Raw genomic sequence first — 19,478 nt, 5'->3', positions numbered from 1 at the left:
GTTTGCGTGGTGCAGACACGCAAATGAAGCAAAGTTCGTGACTCCACCACGCAATGCGGTGTTAAGGAGTCGTGGTGGAGTCACGCATTCTGGTGAGATCAGGTTGGATTGGATCATACAGGATTAAACGGAACAACGGCTTCCACAGATGACATTTTTATATGTATTTATTGTCAAAGCACTTAAGATATTCATTGCTATCAGGATGTTAAGAGCATTCCATGGAACATAACAAAAAGTGTATCTCGAGCCGGTTTCTCAAACTTACCTACCCCACCTTTAACTCAATATTTAAAAAACAGAGTGATTGGCAGACAGTATGCAAAAAACATATTGAGTTTCACTGTAAGTGAAAAATGAAAGGATCTAGAAGTTAAATAACATTAGCATCTTCCATAGGCCTTATCACACTAGCATGTATAATCAAGCCCATAGCATAACGTGCTAGCAAGCACTAACAGCCAGACTCTGAATATCAAAACCTTGTTAGCAGTTAGTGCTACCACTATGCTAAATTGGTATTAGCATTGCAATTACAGTAAAACAAACAACCTATGTTGTCCTTGTGGACATCTAATAATATCCATCATATTGAAAGAACAGGCCTTCACCAAAGCATGTTGACAAAGCTAGTAACAACAGCGAAAGACCTTTACAATCCAAGTCAATTAACTTAAATATGTATTGTGATAATGTCCCACACAGCTAGTTGGTTACAACAATCTGCAGTGATGTCACAGGGATTTCAGGCAGCAGGTAGTTGAAGGTTGAAGGTTAGTCCATTTGCTATGGCTACAACTGCCTCGTGGAACAACAACGTTTTCCTTTCTGTTTGTTTAATATAGGAATGCATCTTTGTCTATCACACTTTGCTTCTGTAGATCTCCCATCTGACTTTATTGTGAGCTTGTGTTTTCAAAAAGTAAATTGAGCATGTTTTATGAGAATGAACAGTCACATAGGGTATTTGACTCTCTTAAGTATTTGAGTGAAACAGGATTGATTGGAAGAATTTAAAACAACGTAAACAACACAATGGATTGGATGTTACGGTGATACACTCTCTTGTACAGTAGGTGGCGGTATGCACCTTAAAGCTGTTTGCAATCCGCCAAAAACCGAGAGAAGAAGAAGAAGAAGAACAAGAGCAACAACAACAAGAACAAGAACCTTGATCCATGTGGCGTCTCGTCGCTACGGTTCTCTCTCTCTGTGTGTTCCTGAGAAAGTGTGTGTGAGCTCCAGCACTACTGATCCATCATCTGTGTGTCTGGATAAACCTCTGAATGGACTGTGCTCTCTTTTCTGGAGCGTTTACCTCGGACTATAGGAGCTAGCTTAGCATGCTAGCTGGAAACACGTTAGCAACACTAGTCAGATTGAGAGTTTGACGGAGAGAGAAACGGTGTGTTTAACGGAGTCTGCAGGAAAAGGTGATCTAGGAAACATGAGTAAAGTCCAAATGCTGCTGTCGTTGAAGAAGCAGCGACTCACTGCTGCTAATGAAGAGATATTTGCTCTGTTTGAACAAACAATAGCAGAGCTCGAGGAGGAGCTGTCTCTTTCCAAAGAGGAGAACAAGAGACTCCAGAAGCTACTGGACGCTGTTTTACAGCCTCAGCTTCGGATCCACAGAGCAGGTCTGTTCCCTTTACCCTTAATTAACACTTTACACTCTTCAGTAGCACTTTATTATCACATGAATAACACTTTAGACCCTTTATCAGCACTTGCTGCAGGTAGTACATCCTGAAGTAAAAGTACAAACACCACACTGAAAATACTCCATCACAAATTAAATTACTGCATTCATATCGTAAATAAAAGTATTTTTAGTATTATTAGACACATGTACTTTATTATAATAATTAAAATGTATTACGGAAGAGCAAACCTACCAAAAATAAATATATTTATAAAAAAATATACATTGAATAATATGCCTTTTTTAATGTACTGATTTAAATATGACCCATGCATGTGGGCACTAGTTGGTTAAATGTGACATACATTGATACTTTAGTTTTAATGTGCTTCTTTATTCACCTTTTCTTTTTAAATGTGAAAAAGGAAATAAAAACAAATTCTTTGGATTAATTGAAATTGCGGGAGAATAATTCATAAAAAAGTCAATTAATAAATATTAGGGATGCTCTGATCGATCGGCCACCGATCGATATCGGCCGATACTCACTCTCTAGCGATCGATCGGGCTCTCTAAAAATGCTGATCGCGAGAGCCGATCGCATGACGTAAAATACATGGTGTGTGTGTGTGTGTGTGTGTGTGTGTGTGTGTGTGTGTGTGTGTGTGTGTGTGTGTGTGTGTGTGTGTGTGTGTGTGTGTGTGTGTGTGTGTGTGTGTGTGTGTGTGTGTGTGTGTGTGTGTGTGTGTGTGTGTGTGTGTGTGTGTGTGTGTGTGTGTGTGTGTGTGTGTGTGTGTGTATAAAGTCAAGTGCTCGGCGCAGTTGTGGCGAAGTGTCGCTCCTCTGTTTTCATTTAAACAGCTCCTTATATCCGTTTGCACAGCTAGCTAGCACCAGATGCTAACAACAACAATACACGTAAGGTCTCTCTCTCGGTCGCTCGGGCCACACATACACACATCCTCCCGGTCCTCCCGATGGCCAGTCGGTGCCTGCCGGTGAGCGTGGAAGTGTGGTCTGCCACAAGTGGGCAGCAGGAGCGGGGCTGTCAGCATCAGCTTGTAGATGGTATTTTAAACTGGATGCGCTCTGAAACTACAGGGCGGCCGAGGACAAAAAATACACATGCGTTAATCGCGTTAAAATAATTAGTGCCGTTCATATTTTTTTTGCGTTAACTTGACATCCCTAAAGTTAATCAATCCATCATCAATCAATTATTGCCAACATGTATTTATAATATATTCTGTGTATATATATATATATATATATATATATATATATATATATATATATATATATATATATATATATATATATTTTGAGAGAGATATACACTAGTTTTAGACGCAGTCAAACGTTTGGACACATCTTCTCTTTCAACGTTTTTTATTTATTTAAATTGGTTCTACTTTCTAGATTTATACTGAAGACATCAAAACTATAAAAGAACACATTAAAGGTGGGGTAGGTAATTTTGGAGAAACCAGCTCGAGGGCACTAGAATTTGAAAATACACAACCGGAAAAATCTGCCACTTCCTTACAGAGCCCCTCCTCCAGCACACACGAAGGGCCGCCCCTTGTGAGATGAGGCCCCCCCCCCCCCCCCCCCCCGAACAGAAAGGAGTGAAACATTTTTTTTTGGAAACAAAGTTGGCTACTTTTCAAATATAATTCCTGTTTATTATTATTATCAACAGTTACTTTTTTATGCAGTGAGGTAAATGGTAAATATGCATGTATGTCGTTCAGTATGCGTTTACAGGTGAATACGTCTGCATTTCCTGCCAAATACTAGCCTCAAAAATATTAAAATATAATTAATGCAAATAAACTACTTCTACTAATAATCATAATCAATTTAATAATATAAATACTATATTATATTATTATAATATAGTTGTAATATAGTCAAGACAAAACATGCTTATGACATGCTCAAAAACTGATATTTCTTAAATCTGTATTCAAATGTAGTTCCCTCTGTCAGCAATGTTTCAACTACTACATTTCTATCAGTATTTCTCTGTGTTGTGGTTGACATGATGATGACTGTTAGGAGTTAAGGGCAGAGGCTGAGCATCTCCGTCAGTCCGTCCGTCCGACTCAGGACGGACAACTTCTCACTTCAAAAAAGAAGAAGAAATCTAGATCGCAAAATAATTAAACAAGCGAGTGCCTGTTTTTCCTGGCCAAGGACAGGTTCATTGAACACAACACGAGCGTAACGTGTCTTCACCATAGGTCTTCACGTGGTTATGTCTCGCCTGGAAGGTGTAACGGAGAGCATCGGAACGCTGCTCCAGCTCTTCAAATATTGCAGTACCCATAAGGAGCCGTACACATGCCGCAGTGTTTGCGTGGCTGTGTCTTGTAAGCACAGTGGCGATCTGTTGTTATTAGCATCTGGTTAGCTAGCTATGCTAACGAATCTAAAGAGCTTTTCTACAACCAGGTGGAAGAGAGCTCTCTACTGAGAGGCTCAAATAACCTCAGCTCAGTGAGGTTAAGGCACACCTTGATATGATCATTATAGTTATTAATGAGACATTAGAGACTCAATTATTAACAGGTATAAAATACTATATGACTGTAACAAAAAAAAGTTGTTAAAAATAACAAGAATAGAGTTTGAAAGCAGAGTGATTTGTAAAATATTCCAAAAGAAAAATCTGTCATTGTCAGATGGTATATTACGCTGTTTTTGTTCTGCTTCGAATAGTTCTCTCTTTTTTCACCATAGCTGTGTTTGCATCACTGCAACTAGACAGACAGTTTATCACTCTTCCTCCTGTACATTAGCAGATAAAAGGCATAACAGACTTGAATGAATGTTAAATAAAGAATGCTGGAAATAACTGCATCTCCATTAGCCTATATGCTCTGCAGAGACTGCCTTCTTCATGTCGTGAATTGCAGCTGATGTTTTAATATGGCAATTGGCAATTTGACTTACACAACATTCGCAAGTTGTACATTTGACTCATACAATAACCCACCTTCGAGTGATGCTGTAGTTTCTTCATGTTTTGTTTTGTTTCCCTCTTGCTTACGCCGGACTGAAACTGTCTTTTCACCGTCATCTCTTCACCTGCACTAGTGGCCGTATCCAAGCCGTGATTGGTCAGATGTCGATTCAATGCAACGGTGTCGGGTTACAGACGTGCTCCCCTTGTCACCTCTCTCTCACTCTTGCCGGGGGGTGCGCGGAGAACTGAGCGGAGAACTGTGCACAGGAGCTGAGGCCCTCTGGGCGGGGCCCCCTGTGCAAGGCGGGGCCCCATGCAGCCTGCGTGATTGGCCTGTAGGGAGGGGCGGCCCTGCGCACATGACCAATGAAGGCACGAGATAAGTTTGTGCACAGATGGAAGGCTGACAGGCAGGTAGGCCATCCAGTTACTTTAGGCGGCTCAGATGATTGGTCGTGCTTTTTACAGCGCCACGGCTTCCACAGATGACATTTTTTTATGGATTTTTTGTCAAAGCACTTCAGATATTCATTGCTATCGGGCTGTTAAGAGCATTCCATGGAATATAACAAAAAGTGTATCTCGAGCCGGTTTCTCAGACTTACCTACCCCACCTTTAACTAGAATTATCTAGTTAACAAAAAAGTGTTAACAAATCCAGAATATGATTTATATTTTGCTGGCTACTGCAGAATGCTGTGGTAGCCATGCTGGTTAAGGGTGCCTTGAACTCTGAATAAATCACCATCAGTGACACCAGCAAAGCCCCCCCCCCTCCACCACCATCTCACCCCCTCCTCCATGTTTCACGGTAGGAACCACTCATGCAGAAACCTTCCGCTCCCCTTTTCTGCATCTCACAAAGACACGGACGTTGGAAACTAAAAATCTCTCATTTGGACCCATCAGATTTCCACTGTCTAATGTCAAATCCTTGTGTTTCTTGGCCCAAACAATTATAACAATTCTCTTCTTCTTGTTGTTTATCCTGAGTAGTTGATCTTTGCAGCAATTGGACCTTGAAGGCCTGATTCACGCAGTCTCCTCTGAACAGTGGATGTTGAGATTGTCTGCTACTTGAGCTCTGTGATCATTTATGTGGGCTCTAATCTGAGGTGCTTTAATTTGCGGTTTCTGAGGCTGGTAACTCTGATGTGTTTATCCTCTGAGCAGAGGTAACTCTTCCTCTTCCTTTCCCGGGGGGGTCCTCATGAGAGCCAGTCTCATCATAGCGTTCCATGGTTTTTGCGACTGCACTTGAGGATACATTCAACGTTCTTGACATTTTCCGGATCGACTGGCCTTCATTTCTTAAAGTGATGATGGATGGTCGTTTCTCTTTACTGAGTTGATTGGTTCTTGCTATAATATGGATTACAACAGCAGTCAAATAGGGCTTTCCACTGTGCACTAACTCTACCTCTGCACAACACAACTGATGGTCTCAAACACATTCAGAAGGCAAGTCATTCCACACATTGACTCTTGACAAGGAACACCTGTTAATAGAAAACCATTCCAGGTGACGACCTCATGAAGCTGACTGAGAGAAGCCAAGAGTGTGCAAAGCTGTCATCAAGGCATAAGGGGCTACTTTGAAGAATCTAAAAATAAAAATCATATTCTTGATTTTTTAACACTTTTTTGTTAACTAGATAATTCCATATGTGTTCTTTCATAGTTTTGATGTCTTCAGTGTTAATCTACAAAGTAGAAACAAATTAAAATATACAAAAAACATTGAATGAGAAGGTGTCCAGACTTTTGACTGGTACTGTATATAAAAAACACATATTTGAACATTTAGCAGGTTCCCTCATCTATAATCATTTATACAAGCGCAACTTTGAACATGTACAGCAGTAAAATGCAATATACAAAATAATCAAGAAACAACATAAATTAAACACTGACAGGGAACATTTTACTGCACCATCATTACTGTTAAATAGGAAGGTGCCGTCAAATGTTCTGTTAATACTTGCATACTTTTACTTAGATAAGGTTTGAATACAGGATTTTAATTTGTAACAGAGCATTTTCATTCTATACTGTAGGCGTAGTGTATCTGTGAACGATCCCAAATACAATTCATTGTTCACATTGCGGCTAGTGCTACGCCAGAAGAAAAAACCCTTTTACATTTTTAACTGGAAGTGGAAAGGGGCTGGGCTACATGAGGTGACTTGAGCCAACACAAATACACAATAGGTGGGACTAAGAAAGATAATGTGAAAATATAAAAACAAAGGCATTAATTAGGGCTGCAAAATGTCCCCCATTGTAATGGTGATGAGATTTTTAAATGCTAACACTTAACAGTTTGTTCTGACTGTGTGTTTCCTGCAGACGTCCAGCAGCTGGTGGTGGTTAAAGAAGAGCTTCTCCCTGACCAGCAGGAGTGGAGCACCAGTCTGGACCAGGAGGACCCAGAGACCCCCCCACACATTAAGCAGGAACAGGAAGGAGAGCAGCTTCAGGAGCTGGAGGAGGCTGATATCACCAAGTCCACTTTCACTCCTGACCCTGTGAAGAGTGAATATGATGAAGAGAAACCTCAGTTCTCTCAGCCTCATCAAAGACAAACTGAACACATGGAAACAGAAGCTGATGGAGATGACTGTCGAGGACCAGAACCAGCCAGGAACTCAGATCCAGAGAGCAGTTCACAACCAAAGACTGAGGACGACACTGAAGACTCTTCTGAACCTGACACTGAAGACTCTTCTGAACCTGACACTGAAGACAGTGCTGATTGGAAAGAGACCAGAGAACCTGCCTCAGGCTCAAACTCACTGAAAAATAAACATGAATCTGTCAGTGATCCACAACGTAGTGCTGAAAAGAAATCATTCAACTGTTCAGTCTGTGAGAAAGCTTTTTCAAAACGTGGAGGTTTAAAGGACCACATGCTAATCCACACAGGAGAGAAACCATTCAGCTGCTCAGTCTGTAAGAAAGCTTTTCCACAGAGTGGACATTTAAAGACACACATGAGAATCCACACAGGAGAGAAACCATTCACCTGCTCAGTCTGTAAGAAAGCTTTTGCACAGAGTGGACCTTTAAAGACACACATGAGAATCCACACAGGAGAGAAACCATTCAGCTGCTCAGTCTGTAAGAAAGCTTTTTCACATTGTGGAAGCTTAAATTCACACATGAGAGTCCACACAGGAGAGAAACTACACACCTGCTCAGTCTGTAAGAAAGCTTTTTCACGGAGTGGACATTTAAAGAGACACATGAGAACCCACACAGGAGAGAAACCATACAGCTGCTCAGTCTGTAAGAAAGCTTTTTCACATAGTCTAAGTTTAAAGACACACATGAGAATCCACACAGGAGAGAAACCACACAGCTGCTCAGTCTGTAAGAAAGCTTTTTCACATAATTTAAGTTTAAAGGACCACATGAGAACCCACACAGGAGAGAAACCATACAGCTGCTCAGTCTGTAAGAAAGGTTTTTCACGGAGTGGAAGTTTAAAGTCACACATGAGAGTCCACAAAGGAGAGGAAAAATAGATCTGCAAAGTTGGTGACAAAAGATTTAAATGGCGTAATCGTTTAAAAAGACCAAGTGTGTTGGTAAGGGAATACATATTTCTATTTTGTATCCTAATGCCGTTACATGTAATACGTTACTCCCTAAGCCTGTTTTCACCCACCTGCAACCGATTCGCTAATAATCACAAATGTTCATTTCTTCGACCCCTTGACTCGACTATTTCTTGTTTAATAATCGTTACATCTCCTCAGGACCAAGTTCCTGTGTCCTGCCTTTGACCTGCTGATCATCTCCTGCTCATTTAAGGTGGACTCACCTTTGCAAGGGACCAGCTAGTCTTAGTGTCTTAATGCTAACGTTTTGTAAAGTGATGCTAGAACAACAATGTCCTGTTGGGTTGTGTGCTCTCTGCAGGACGGTGTCTGTACTCAAAGATTGTTTATGAAATGAGAGCTTCACTCTATTTTTGTTGTCTAAACAACGCCAACAGAGCGAAACGTCGTCTTTCCAGCAGATGGCATACATGTTACATCATGCAGTTCAACTGTCATCCACATATTAGAGATTCAAAACAGCAATGTGTGAGATAAGGCTAGTAATTGACTATTTCAACAGAATGTGAAGAAGTTACAGTCTTGAGGCCATGTCCAATATGTTTGTGTTTTGTTTGATTAAATCGACTGAAATGAGCATTCAATGACTCAATTATTCTGAATTACTGTCATTACATCATGGGTTTGCATTGCAATATTAGAACGCATAAAACCCAACTTTATTTCTTCCAAGTTGCGGGTGTTCATTGTTTAGAAGTCCGCTGTGTTTCATCCAAGCTTCCACTGCGTGCTCCGATAATGCTGAAAGTATCTGTCGTATGCTTTACCTGCTCCAGTAACACAAGTGTAATTCAGTCCATGTCAGTTCCTCAGTGATGAGTCCATGTCAGATCCTCAGTGAAGAGTCCATGTCAGGTCCTCTGTGACGAGTCCATGTCAGGTCTTCAGTGATGAGTCCATGTCAGGTCCTCTGTGACGAGTCCATGTCAGGTCTTCAGTGAAGAGTCCATGTCAGGTCCTCAGTGATGAGTCCATGTCAGGTCCTCTGTGACGAGTCCATGTCAGGTCTTCAGTGATGAGTCCATGTCAGGTCCTCAGTGATGAGTCCATGTCAGGTCTTCAGTGATGAGTCCATGTCAGGTCCTCAGTGAAGAGTCCATGTCAGGTCCTCAGTGATGTGGACACCGAGGAACCTCAAGCTGCTGACTGTCCACCGTAGTCCCATTGATGGCGATGGGGGCGTGTCCCTCTCTCTGCTGCTTCCTGTAGTCCACAATCAGCTCCTTGGTTTTGATGACGTTGAGATGGAGGTTGTTATCCTGGCACCAAGATGTCAGGTTTTCGACCTACTCTCTGTACACCGTCGGTGATAAGGCCGATGACGGTCGTGTCGTCAGCGAACTTCGGACCATTTACATGTAAAACACAAAGAAAACATGGAATTTTACTTTGCAAAAGACAAAGTTTACATTAACTGTCAGATGTTTTGTAGGAAAAAAATCACAAATATATATATTTATATATACAATATATTATTGAAAATAGTAATATACATCACAAAAATAAAAACATTAAATAAAATATATTATATATAGCAGAATAGACCGGCAATGAAACATTTCAACAATAGCCAACATTTTCCCAACATTTTGTTCAAAAGATAACAATTATAAACACTAAAGAAATCTACCAGTTATGTGTGTGTGTGTACATGACTGTGTGTGTGTGTTTCTACTCTCTCCATTCAAAGTCAGCGACATTTGTAATTAATGAATACACCTTTATCGAGTGCTGTTTTTAGTCCTTCCTCTCCACTTTAGTCTCCTTGTCCGGATTGATCTTGAATAGGCACCTGTTAAGACAGAAGTACACTTACATTTAGTGTTTAATTACAAATCCTGTGGATGATACAGCCATTAATTGTCTTTACAGTTATACAGCTTGAAGTCAAAGGGCAATGCTACTCTTCAATGTACTTTTCATGAACTGTTATGATCATATCTGTACATTTAAAGCATTGGTTTGAATAGAGTTTTGTTCTATAAAGTCATCACTATCACACTGGACAGTATCGCAGCAGGTCTGTAAACAGGAGCAAGCGGTCACTTGAAGATCATTTGAATGTGGGTAGCTACAAGGGCCATCTTGAGAGGTGTGTGTGTAACTGGGGCAGATGAGGTGCGTGTCAGTAGCAGAGTGAGCGGTGTAAAAGCATCGTAGTTAACCGAAAGAAGTTTGAATGTGTTTGTTCACTGCAATAATACCAGGTTCCGGTGCCCATCCCATTTCGGTGCAAGAAATAGTTGCGTCTTCCTCGTCGGATTCCATTGTCATCAGGTGCTGACACTCACGCTAAGCTTTTACTTCGTGGTAGAAGTACAATCTTCTAATTAGACTTGTGTGTTTCTCTGTTATAGAGCACACACATACACTAAACCTGCTCCATGGCTGTATTACTGTGCTGTTGTGTTGATGTTAATAAGTTAAGAGGAGCCAAAGCACACCACTGCAAAGGAAAGGGGTACGCTGAATTTACAACCCAAGATAAAACGAGAGCATAATGTTAAACAGAATGCAGCACAATAATCTTTTTATCTTGATTATCTTGTATTGTCAGGAGCACTTATCGTGTGTCAGAAATGTGCACAATCCTCTACTCTGTGGTTTAAGATGGAATTACTTAATAATCACAGTTCAAGTCTTACCTCTGCAAGAACTCCAGGGTAGCTCCCAGTTCTGAGCGATAACTGATGTTGAGGCAGTAATATGCTGCAAACATCAGCATCAGGGCGTCGACAACATTCAGGACACTGCCACTGACGATGGTCTGGTCCTCTGCTATCATGTAGTGTCCAGCTGTGAGGGGAGAACTCCCTGAAGGTGCACAAAGGAAAAAGTCACAAAAAATTTATGAATCAAAAAAATATTTAGTGCAGATTGTTGTTGTTGTTTACTTGTGATCGTATGGCCAATTGTATTTTAGGAGTGATCAGCTCCTGCAGCTTTCTTTTCTTTCTTAAGTGTTTCCTAATGTTAACAGTGTAGAAAATGTCAGTTTGGGTGTTTTAAGCGGGGTTTTATAAGGTACAGTACTTAACTATAGTCAGTGTATTACCGAGAGTAGATGATTGGCGGCAGGGGCAGACTGGGAAACGGTGGACCTCTGTCGCCTGTCAGCGCAACTTCAATGATGCCGTTTAGAAAACAGCGAACCGACCCGGCCGTTTGGTGATTCTACAGATGGCCAGTCCGCCCCTGACGGTACCGAAGTGGACCGAGCGGCCCATCGGGATTCGTCCCGAACGTCCCAATGGCCAGTCCGCCACTGATGGCCGGTATGCCTCGAGCTTGGAGATGCAGACAGGAGCAACCACCTGGAAGCAAAGCAATGTACTGCTCTGTACAGGGTCAGCAGAAAAACACATGTTAGCCACCCCTTGATGATTTCCATATCCTTTCACTGTTTGCATAGCAATACCACATAGGACATTGAGAATTGATAAAACTTGTAATATGGCAAGAAATCTTACTTGAGGATCTCTGGCTGCTGTTTATTCTTGGTAGTTTGCAATTACTGGTACTGCAGCTAACAGCTGAGGGGAAAAAAGAGACACAAGTTTGCACATGCGTGAGCAAAAATAACTTAAATAACACAGCAGCAGCTTTAAGTACAGTAATACCAATTCAAGTACTTAGAGTTCTTCTACTCTTACGGCCCGTCCACACACAGGCATGAAAAAAATCTTAAAAGATCTTGATGCTGGGCGTGTCTGAAGCTTGGCGATTTTTTGCGAGCAACGCGACCAACAACCAATCACATGAATCTCCCACCCCCGACATACAAAGCAATAGCAATGTTAAAACGAAGTACACTGGATATAAACTCTCCAAACAGGCGAAAACCTACCAGTTTCACCCACTGTCTCTGCTACCTGCCTCCATGCCTGGTTCCTCCGGTTTGTATCCCGGTAAATAGTCCTGCTCGTAAAGAACCGGGTGATTTGCTACCGTAATTTCTCATTTGGAATATGAGGAAATGAACTGCGGTCTGGCTCTCCCAGCTTTCACGCGGTTTGATTGGCTAGCGTTTGCACTAGCGGGATTTGTATAAACGGGATTTGATTGGCTGATGCCAGCTTCGCAAGCATCGGGAGCATCAAAAGTTGAACATTGCTCAACTTTTGATGCTCACAATGCTTGCAAAGCCATGCTCCGCTCCCAACAATGCAGTTCGGCGAAGATTAAAAATCTTCTACGTCACCCCATTCAAGTGAATGGGCGAAGCTTTGAAAGATTTTTTTCATGCCTGTTTGTGGACGGGCCATTATTCAAGTACAAGATCTGAGAACTTCTCCCACCTCTGTTTATAGCCTTAACATAGGTTCTAAAAGATATGGATAATGTGCATTGTGTGTAACATTATGCCCACGAAAGAATCAATTATAAAACTAAGGATTGAGCTAACATTAGGAGTTAGTGACAATGTATGCTAGTTAACTAGCTAAACTATTTATTAAATAATATTGCGAAAAAGTAACTCTGAAACATTCACTGCACATCACGCTCAGCCACTCGAGCACGCATATTGCGCATCATTAAAAAAAATCGCCCTGCAGTAATGATGGCATAGAACAGCTCACTTTCAAAGCATGGTAGCTAGCTGCTACGTAGCTAGCTAGCTGCTACCTAGCTATGGTAACGTTACGTTAGCTAACATTACTTTGTTTTCGGTCGTTAAACAACATGTATACTAGGTGCTAGGACTTTGAGGTTTGCAGTGTTTTAAAACTTGAGTGTTTTGAATCCGTTGATAAATAGTTTTTACCGTTACCTAGTCTCAAAGTGCTGATTTCTCTCCTTTGGGCGCGCCACGTGCCGTGCCCTTCACCTCCTCCGTGCTAAGTTAACTCCGTAGTATCAGTGCCTTTGCGCATGCGCTCTGTCTGCCTCAGCGCATGATGGGTGCGTGCAGCAGAAGTCTCGTCTCTGATTGGCTGCAAATCGATTGCCATGAAAATCCTTTGATGAACATCCAATCCTTGTATTATTTTAAGAATTGGTAACACCACACCATAAAGATTAATTTAAAAGTAAAAAATGGGGTGCAAACTATTAACATTGCTATTATAATTGTTTAATTCTTTGGATGTTATTTTCTAAATTTACAAAATGACAATGTAACTAGTTGATAAATAATAAAACAAACACTGAAGGCCTTCCAAAGACACAAACAAAATATGTTATAAGACTTCTTTATTGTCAGTTTATTCTTTTTAAATTGAGAATAGAGAACACTGATAACTAATGTTGGTGCACATTTATATGTTTGATTATGATCAGGAATATCCCATCTGTACTTTGCAGTCCTGTCCCAAGTACAAGTTAAGTATTAATCAACGTGTACATATAGTTTACTATCATTTGTAGTCATGCATAGTACTGCCTTCCTGATTGCTTTCTTTTTGAGACACCTATTCTGCACCTACCTGGGTTTTAAGAGAGTCCAATACCCTATGTGACTGTTCAGTCTCATAAAACATGCTCAATTTACTTTTTGAAAACACAAGCTCACAATAAAGTCAGATGGGAGATCTACAAAAGCAAAGTGTGATAGACAAAGATGCATTCCTATATTAAACAAACAGAAAGGAAAACGTTGTTGTTCCACGAGGCAGTTGTAGCAAATGGATTAACCTTCAACTACCTGCTGCCTGAAATCCCTGTGACATCACTGCAGATCGTTGTAACCAACTAGCTGTGTGGGACATTATCACAATACATATTTAAGTTAATTGACTTGGATTGTAAAGGTCTTTCGCTGTTGTTACTAGCTTTGTCAACATGCTTTGGTGAAGGCCTATTCTTTCAATATGATGGATATTATTAGATGTCCACAAGGACAACATAGGTTGTTTGTTTTACTGTAATTGCAATGCTAATACCAATTTAGCATAGTGGTAGCACTAACTGCTAACAAGGTTTTGATATTCAGAGTCTGGCTGTTAGTGCTTGCTAGCATGTTATGCTATGGGCTTGATTGTACATGCTAGTGTGATAAGGCCTATGGAAGATGCTAATGTTATTTAACTTCTAGATCCTTTCATTTTTCACTTACAGTGAAACTCAATATGTTTTTTGCATACTGTCTGCCAATCACTCTGTTTTTTAAATATTGAGTTAAAGGTGGGGTAGGTAAGTTTGAGAAACCGGCTCGAGATACACTTTTTGTTATGTTCCATGGAATGCTCTTAACATCCTGATAGCAATGAATATCTGAAGTGCTTTGACAATAAATACATAGAAAAATGTCATCTGTGGAAGCCGTAGTTCCGTTTAATCCTGTACAGATGGAGCACTGAATTTCGGACTCCAGTTTACAGCTTCCTGCCTACCACCAGCCAAAGACCAGTATAGAGGAATGTTAAGCCCTCCCACTATTTTCCAAGAGGGCGTTGCCAGATTTTCAATTTCAGGTTTTAACCAGGAGATGGCGCTTCATTCACAAATACAGAAAGACAAGTTTCATGGACTTTCAGTTGTGTTTTGAAGAGCATTTTAACACATCAATATTTTAGATCAACTAAAGTATATCTAATCTTGTAATTCAATAATATATAGTCTTTATATATTAAATAATCATAATTATAATGTAAATGTTTACATTACACTTCTTTATTTGTTATACTCATACTTTAACCTTTACAATCGTTTGCTTTAATATGCAGTATATGTTTGTGTTTGCTTCCTCCTGCTCCCTTTCGGACACATACTGTATGATTTATTATTATTATTAATATGAAGATATTATTAAGATAAGATAAGATGTTACTTTATTGATTGAACATTTTAGTTTAGAATGTGCTGTCCCACGGTAATTCAGAAGGCTCACAGGTCACATTCCGACCATTATTTAAAACAATAGGTGCTTTCACACCTTCTACAGTTTGATTTGTATAGAGGCAGCTCTGTCAGTTTTCGAATTACCCATTTGCTTTCGGGGAGCCCTATTTTTCAGAGCACATCCTGCTACTAAATATGTCACACGCACGCTCTGTTGACTGGCGCAGCAGCGCGGATGCGATCAATTGCTATAAAAACACTCTTCTACTAATACAGACGTGTCACTATGCCGGCGGATGTGGCCGTTGTTGAAGCCTCTTCAGGCTCCGCATCGGCAGGCCTCTCCCTCGGTGTGGAGCTGTCAAACTCGACCCTAACGCCGCTTACAGCCGGCCAACTAAAAGTTGTTTTCCGTTCACGTTGTCATTTTTAGACTCCTTTGCTTCTTTGCTTGTGAATCCAAAAGCTGTGACGCTTGGCTGTTTTCGTTTTGCCATATTTTTTTATTATACAGCCAGAGTTAAAAAAATATCAATATGAACATTTCAAATACCGCGCCGGCATCACCGCCATAATCATAGCAACGTAAGTAAGAATGCAGCGCCGCCACATACAGATGGCAACACCCAGACATATTCACAAATATAAAACAAATATTCAGAAACTGTAATGAACAATAACTATTATTTATTTCAAGAACTGTTATTTACAGAAACTCAACATTTCTAATCTGTGTGACACAAATATGCACGACTGTTTTGGGCTCCCCCTATTTATCTCAAAGTCAGCCTTCAGGGGAGCTCCCTCCCTCTTCGGGGGAGCCAAGCTCCTCCTAGCTCCCCCCCATTTCGAACAGTGTCTGTGGCTGAATGGGCAGCGATTAGGTGCGGCGCATTTGTCATAGGTGATCAGAGCTAACTGCCTGCCGTCAGATTTCATTTAAAAAACAGATCTGATTTTATGACTATTTCTGCACTCATAAAGAATGATAAGAATAAGAATAATGCGTATCAAACTGGTTTCATTAATTAGTGAGTTTATTTAATACTAGAACCGCCAATCGGGTCAATTTGTGTGATGTGTTGTTGTGTGTGTGCAATGTAACTTTTTTTCAATAAAATATTAAAGTCTCCCAGTCCCTGACTTTTCCTGAAAGTGTGTTATGTAGCACCCTATGTTGTTAAAAATTGCATTCTAATAGCGGGATTTGACGGGTTTAGGTAGGCCTATACAAAAACCTCTGGCGGTTCTAGTGTTAAGGTAATTAGGTACAGTAGAAGCCCTTTTTTTTATCAGTAACGAATTTAGCACTTGAACATAAAAGTCAACTAACTGAGGGTCACTTGCAATGACAGTGTTGTGTCTAACTCTAAGCTTGTCACTCAGAGTAACCTACCGTTAATTTAGCTGCTGGAGAAGAAAGATCAAGGGGGGAGGGGGGGAGAGAGCTGTGGTTGATGGGCCATTAGTTGTGTAAATACACAGCTGAGAGCTGCCGTTTCATTCAGACTGTTTAAAAAACTGTAACAACTGACTATTTTTCTTAGCGGATGCATGTCAATTTAAATCAATACATACAACTATTTTTTAAATCAATACATACAACTATTTTTTAAATCGATAAAAAAAAAATCTAAATCCATAAAAGCATTTAAATTAATATTGGGAGTCATGTTGTTACTTTGTTGAGAATTTGGCCGTGTAATAAGCGGGATAATTTGCAGCGACTTGTTCCTTATGGGGAAAATAACACCCGTCATGTGTGTGTAGTAGAGGTGTGTGTGGTTAAAACACTTTCATGAAGTGAAGGAATTTCCTTCTATAAAACAGCTGTGGGCAGCAGTGAGTGTCACGGACATGAATTCATAGATCAAGGCAGACTGGTGCACACACTCTCCTGTCCTGCCAGGCGACACGCCCGTTCTAAGCCGTGTCCCTCACTCCTCACATCCCAAGCATCCCCACAAGTGTATTATGTTGTTACATCGTTTCAGATGTTATGTTTCAGTTGTGCTCTGTCTATGTTCAGTGATGCAAACTTGTCACCTTTCGGCGAAATTCGCCGTTTTGAATCCAAAATAAGTCGTTCGTGTGATTCATGTAGATCTGCAATACAAATATTTTTGGGGTATGGGGGGGGCTGGGACCCGGAGTAATCTGCGGCCGTGAGCTGTTATGTGCCATCATGACACGCATGGTGTTCTTTTTTTATATATTATAATGAAGTACGAGCTGTGTGCACAAGTCTTCCTGCCTGTCGGCTCTGCTCATGGATGTATAATAAGGCTCTGCTGCTCCGAGATGATGGTCTAGCTTCAGCAGCTACATTACCTACGGGTGCGTTCGTTAATATTAACTGTGCGTCCGGAGTCACTGTGGCACAGACTGGAACGCTGGTGAACAGCTGTTAGAACGGGCCGTTCAGGTGTTCAGAGCAGAGCTCCCTGTCGGAGCGGCAGAGCGTGATGTGAACTGAAAAGTTTTTCTGTGGCAATATTATTTAAGGAATCGTTGAGCTAGCTAGCTAGCATACATTGTCACTATCTGCTAACGTTAGCTTTAGCCTTCTATTTCTAATAGTTTTTTCATAGGCTATAAACAGAGGTGGTATAAGTATATATATTGTACTTGAGTAAAAGTAGAAGTACTCAGATCTTGTACTTGAGTAAAGTAATAGTCCCAGAGTGTAGGAATACTCTGTTACAGTAAAAGTCCTGCATTCAAAATGTTCCTCAAGTAAAAGTAGAAAAGTATTATCATCAAAATATAGTGAAAGTAACTCTAAAGTCTAAGCTTGTCACTCAGAGTAACCTACCGTTAATTTAGCTGCTGGAGAAGAAAGATCAAGGGGGGAGGGGGGGAGAGAGCTGTGGTTGATGGGCCATTAGTTGTGTAAATACACAGCTGAGAGCTGCCGTTTCATTCAGACTGTTTAAAAAACGGTAACAACGGACTATTTTTCTTAGCGGATGCATGTGAATTTAAATCAATACATACAACTATTTTTTAAATCAATAAAAACATTTTCTAAATCCATAAAAGCATTTCAATTAATATTGGGAGTCATGTCGTTACTTTGTTGAGAATGTGGCTATGTAATAAGCGGGATAATTTGCAGCGACTTGTTGTTTATGGGGAAAATAACATCCTTCATCCAGATGAGGATCCCTCCGCTACACTTTGGGATCCTGATCGACCGACGAAACTCCATTAAAATATACATATTTTTGGTGAATTACTGAGTTTAGGCACGTTAATAACGTTTTAATGAAGTTGAATACAGTATATTCATATGTGTCAGTGATTTCATGTCAATTCGGCGAACATAAACATAAATGATCGTGGTGAAGATGATGATTAAATTAGGATTAAAAATCGAGAGCTGGGCTGCATTTCCTCCCGTTCGTTTTTTTCGAATAACAAAATTATTTTGTTAAATAACAACATGTTGATGTTTTGTAAATGATTACATGTCTCTTATTTAGCACAGAGTATGATATCCGTGACATGGATCTTAACAAAGTTCCGCTGTACATCCAGCGTACTGTATCTGACTTTATTTCACATGAGCTCCAGTGTGGAGCCCCACTGCACCTCCTGGTGGATCAATGATCCATTGCAGCTGGCTTCATTATAAATACATTTATCTATCACGGGGGCGGTCTCAAGTCAAGCTGGAGGTTTTCCCTTGAGCGAGGGCAGATCACGTACCAATCACGGCCCTCGCGTTTCAAACTGTCCGAAATGAATCGCTCCACCTGTATGATCCAATCCAACCTGATCTCACCAGAATGCCTGTTTTTAAGGAAGGCCAGAGCTTCAGCTGTGTCAAATAGATTGTTCCCTTTAGTTAACGTTTTTTAAAAGAACATTATATTCCGATTTGATCATGTCCCCTTTATTGTATTACGGAGAGCAATGTGAGCGTCCATTCCCATTGGATAAAGCAGGATTTTACATCCGGAAGTAAGTATCCTCTTTACTGTCGATTGATTTTACAGTGATATCTGCACTACTCATCAAAAACACCAGATTATCCTTGTTGATTACACAACATTGATTGGTTTAAATTGTGTACAATGCTTTTGTAATTTCCCCCTTCGATTCGGAGAAACAAATATTTGTTCAGTTTAGGATTGCCGAAGACACTACACTACCCAGAATCCTCAGCTATCGTTCTGCTTTGCATCAAGCTCTGTGATTGGTTGACCTCCAACTGCATTCCTTATGCAGAAAAAAAAACGTTTCGTAAAAGATAAAATCATACTTTATTCAGCAGTGCTTGCTTTACTCTTTGAAAGTCATCACATGATGAATGCATTGTAATAAATGGTTTGGCTGTATTAAATATTACACATCTGTCGTAGTTCTTTATTTATCTACAGAGATCGGGCTCAGAATAGACCGGAAACTATTCTTTTACCGCTCTGTTTGAATTTCACAATAAAGTTAGTAGTAA

At 40.5% G+C, this 19,478-nt stretch overlaps 1 protein-coding gene and 1 long non-coding RNA gene across 3 annotated transcripts; one reads left to right on the top strand and one right to left on the bottom strand.

The window, feature by feature from the left end:
- The first annotated feature begins 1,090 nt into the window (after positions 1 to 1,090).
- Positions 1,091 to 8,816, top strand: LOC307045501 (uncharacterized protein). 2 transcript variants are annotated; one of them, XM_079691185.1, is made up of 3 exons: positions 1,091 to 1,640; positions 6,966 to 7,868; positions 7,969 to 8,097. In XM_079691185.1, the coding sequence occupies exons 1-3, from the start codon at positions 1,448 to 1,450 to the stop codon at positions 8,013 to 8,015; spliced, it is 1,143 nt and encodes a 380-aa protein (XP_079547311.1). In that variant the 5' UTR covers positions 1,091 to 1,447; the 3' UTR covers positions 8,016 to 8,097. The 2 variants fall into 2 exon arrangements, with proteins under 2 accessions (XP_079547311.1, XP_079547310.1); XM_079691184.1 differs by having other exon boundaries at positions 6,966 to 8,816.
- A 434-nt stretch (positions 8,817 to 9,250) lies between these two features.
- Positions 9,251 to 13,550, bottom strand: LOC307045503. The gene is made up of 6 exons (XR_013809949.1): positions 13,011 to 13,550; positions 11,710 to 11,772; positions 11,295 to 11,577; positions 10,885 to 11,053; positions 9,959 to 10,031; positions 9,251 to 9,580 (listed from the first exon to the last, which is right to left on the bottom strand). It is a non-coding gene; the product is annotated as an uncharacterized lncRNA (long non-coding RNA).
- Positions 13,551 to 19,478: the final 5,928 nt, after the last annotated feature.

This window comes from Notothenia rossii, assembly GCF_949606895.1.
Source record: "Notothenia rossii genome assembly, chromosome: 7".
Classification (NCBI taxonomy): domain Eukaryota; kingdom Metazoa; phylum Chordata; class Actinopteri; order Perciformes; family Nototheniidae; genus Notothenia; species Notothenia rossii.
The sequence above is the reverse complement of the archived record's forward strand: the minus strand, read 5'-3'. Positions and strand labels throughout refer to the sequence as shown.

Excerpts from the sequence above, each read along its gene's own strand:
- LOC307045501 (XM_079691184.1), top strand. The coding sequence starts at position 1,448 with ATGAGTAAAGTCCAAATGCTGCTGTCGTTGAAGAAGCAGCGACTCACT. Across the intron at positions 1,641-6,965 it reads GCTTCGGATCCACAGAGCAG|ACGTCCAGCAGCTGGTGGTG; the intron begins GTCTGTTCCCTT and ends TGTTTCCTGCAG.